General features: G+C 34.5%; 1 protein-coding gene across 1 annotated transcript in view; it reads left to right on the plus strand.

Annotated features, from left to right (window-relative positions):
* The window catches only part of LOC106517921 (sodium channel protein type 1 subunit alpha), a 20717-nt gene extending 18715 nt beyond the window's left edge, over positions 1–2002 (plus strand). The window contains exon 3 of the mRNA XM_014008974.1: positions 1802–2002. Coding sequence (XP_013864428.1) covers positions 1802–1936 — 135 coding nt within the window. The 3' untranslated portion in view covers positions 1937–2002. The remainder of the gene's footprint in view (positions 1–1801) is intronic.
* The last annotated feature ends 491 nt before the right edge of the window (positions 2003–2493 follow it).

Here is a 2493-nt window from a genome sequence, read left to right on the forward strand (position 1 = left end):
CACACACACACACACACACACACACACACACACACACACACACACACACACAAACACACACACACACACACACACATTCAATTATAATATAATTATGTTAAAACAACTAACGCTCATCTGCAAAAAATATTAGAGCACATCATAGCACTGGAACTGCACTGAGTAGTAATATTTTATTGCTTTAGACTTGGGTCTCTGCTAGCCCTGCTTGACCTCAGAGCTGCATTCAGCACTATCAGCCATAGTACAATTGATAATATGTCAAAGGGATTGAGGGTATTGCTTGGATAAAAACATTACCATCTGGTAAATTTCAGTTTGTATGTAAACTTCATGTGTCCTCAAAATTTACTAGAGTGAGTTATGGCATTCTACAAGGTTTTGTGTTTGGTCCAGTTCTTTTTTTCTCTTCGCATGTTTTACCTTTTGAGTGACATCAGGAAATCTAGTCATTTACTTGCCCTGCCTTTTAATTCAGAGTCTCCGAAAAGCTGGTGCCTAACTCTAGCAGTCGCTAACGGGCAGGGTACATGCTGGACAGTTCTTGTCCATCAAAGAGTCAAATGTGGAGACTAAAGAAACAACAATTCACACTCTGTGACAGTTAAGAGTTAACAATGAACAATGCATGATTTGGTTTGTGGAAGAAATCTGGAGTACCTGGAGAAAACCCCCACAGGCATGGCTCCAGGTCGGAGGCAAATATGCAACCTTCTTCCTATAATGTGCCCGCTCTCCCCGTGCTGCTCTAACATTAATCTTCATTGTTAKACTGTTGGAGTCAGGCTCTGTTTAATAATAAAACTACACAATACTGTCCAGTTATTAGGGTCTCATGCGTATCTTTGGAACATTATAAGACCTGTGAAACTCTTATAAATTCTGCTAAAATTGGGGGTATTGTCTTTGGACCTAAAAAAACCTCCATGTCTATTCATACTACTGTTATTAGCACTGCTTATCAGGAAACCTTAAAATTATTTTTGACAAATTAAAAAGACACTTAAATACATATTAAACTAGTCTCTATGGCTGCTTTCTTTCACCTGTACAATAATTAAAAACTCAAGAGTTCTGAACTAAAACAGGTTCATAAATTTATACTTTACTGTTACAGTTTTAGCTCATTATCCAAACAGTTGGCTGAGTTGTCCTTCTGATCCAGAATACTACAGCAAGAATTTTAAAAGGAGCTGCGAGTAAGGATTACATGTCTCCTGTTAAAACGTCATTATTGATTCCATAAAGTTCAAAATTTTATTTAAAATCCTTCCTAATTCACACAAGCTCTTAATGACTTAGCAGCATGTTTGCAGCATGCACCTCACAAAAACGTTCTGCTCTTAAGATGCTGTTTTTTTACGTCAGTTTTTACAGTCTCTGGCTTTTAGTTAAGCTCCTCTAGAATCAGCTTCTTCTCTTTTGCACGTGAGATTCTGAAACACTCTTTGGCTTTTAAACAAGCTCAAATCAGTTTTGATTGTTATTCCTAATGTTTATTTCATTTTTAATATTGTGTTGAACTGCCTGTGCTGTACCTTTTTCATTTTTTTTGCTTTATGTACTTTTATTTATTTATTATTATTCTTTTTTGTATTTGATCTATTTTTCCCTATGTCTAACCTTAACTTATGCCTTTTTAAAATTTGTTTTATTGCAGTGATTTAGTTATCATGTCTTGATTTTGCTTTAATTATTTTGAGTGTCACTTGTGCTTGAAAACTATTTGGATAGAATGCAACATGTTTGAAAATATGATTTTTTTTAATAATCATTTTGTTGTCTTTTTTTTCTCTTGCAGACTTTTATAGTACTCAACAAAGGGAAGGTCATCTTCAGATTCAGTGCCACATCTGCACTTTATATAATTAGTCCTTTTCACTTCATCAGATCAATTGCTATAAAAATTTTAGTTCATGCATATCCTTTTTTCTAAAGCCTTCTGTGTGTGTCTGTGTGTGTGCGCCCTTTTTTTCTACTTGGTGGGGACAATTTTTCCAGAAAATGCAGCCTTGTGGGGACTGAGGGCTCCTTGTGGGGACCACAGCTTCGGAGGCTGATTTATTTATTTATTTATTTATTTATTTATTTATTTATTTATTTATTTGTTTGTTTATTTATTTTTGTGGGGAATTAGTAGGTACCTGTGAGGTTAATTTTAGGGTAAATGGTTGTAATAACCAGTAAATGAATGCACATCAATGCAAAGTCCCCACGAGGATAGAAGAACAAACGTGTGTGCATGTCTTTTTTTTTGCCTTTAATGTCTTTTTTACGCATTTTGTAAAGGTGCTTTACAAAACTATTTTGTTTCATTCATAGCTGATATTTGATTAAAATAATTTTAAGTCAACATACTAATAATCAGACTTTGTTATTAAAGCCTGAGATAAAGTAAAGTTAATGCTGTAACTCAGGTTTCTGTCTATATGGTTAAACTACTGGTAACATTCCTGACATTGTATATACAGTATATACAGTATACACACACAC

The sequence above is a fragment of the Austrofundulus limnaeus genome, unplaced genomic scaffold, assembly GCF_001266775.1.
Source record: "Austrofundulus limnaeus strain Quisiro unplaced genomic scaffold, Austrofundulus_limnaeus-1.0 Scaffold54, whole genome shotgun sequence".
NCBI classification, from domain to species: domain Eukaryota; kingdom Metazoa; phylum Chordata; class Actinopteri; order Cyprinodontiformes; family Rivulidae; genus Austrofundulus; species Austrofundulus limnaeus.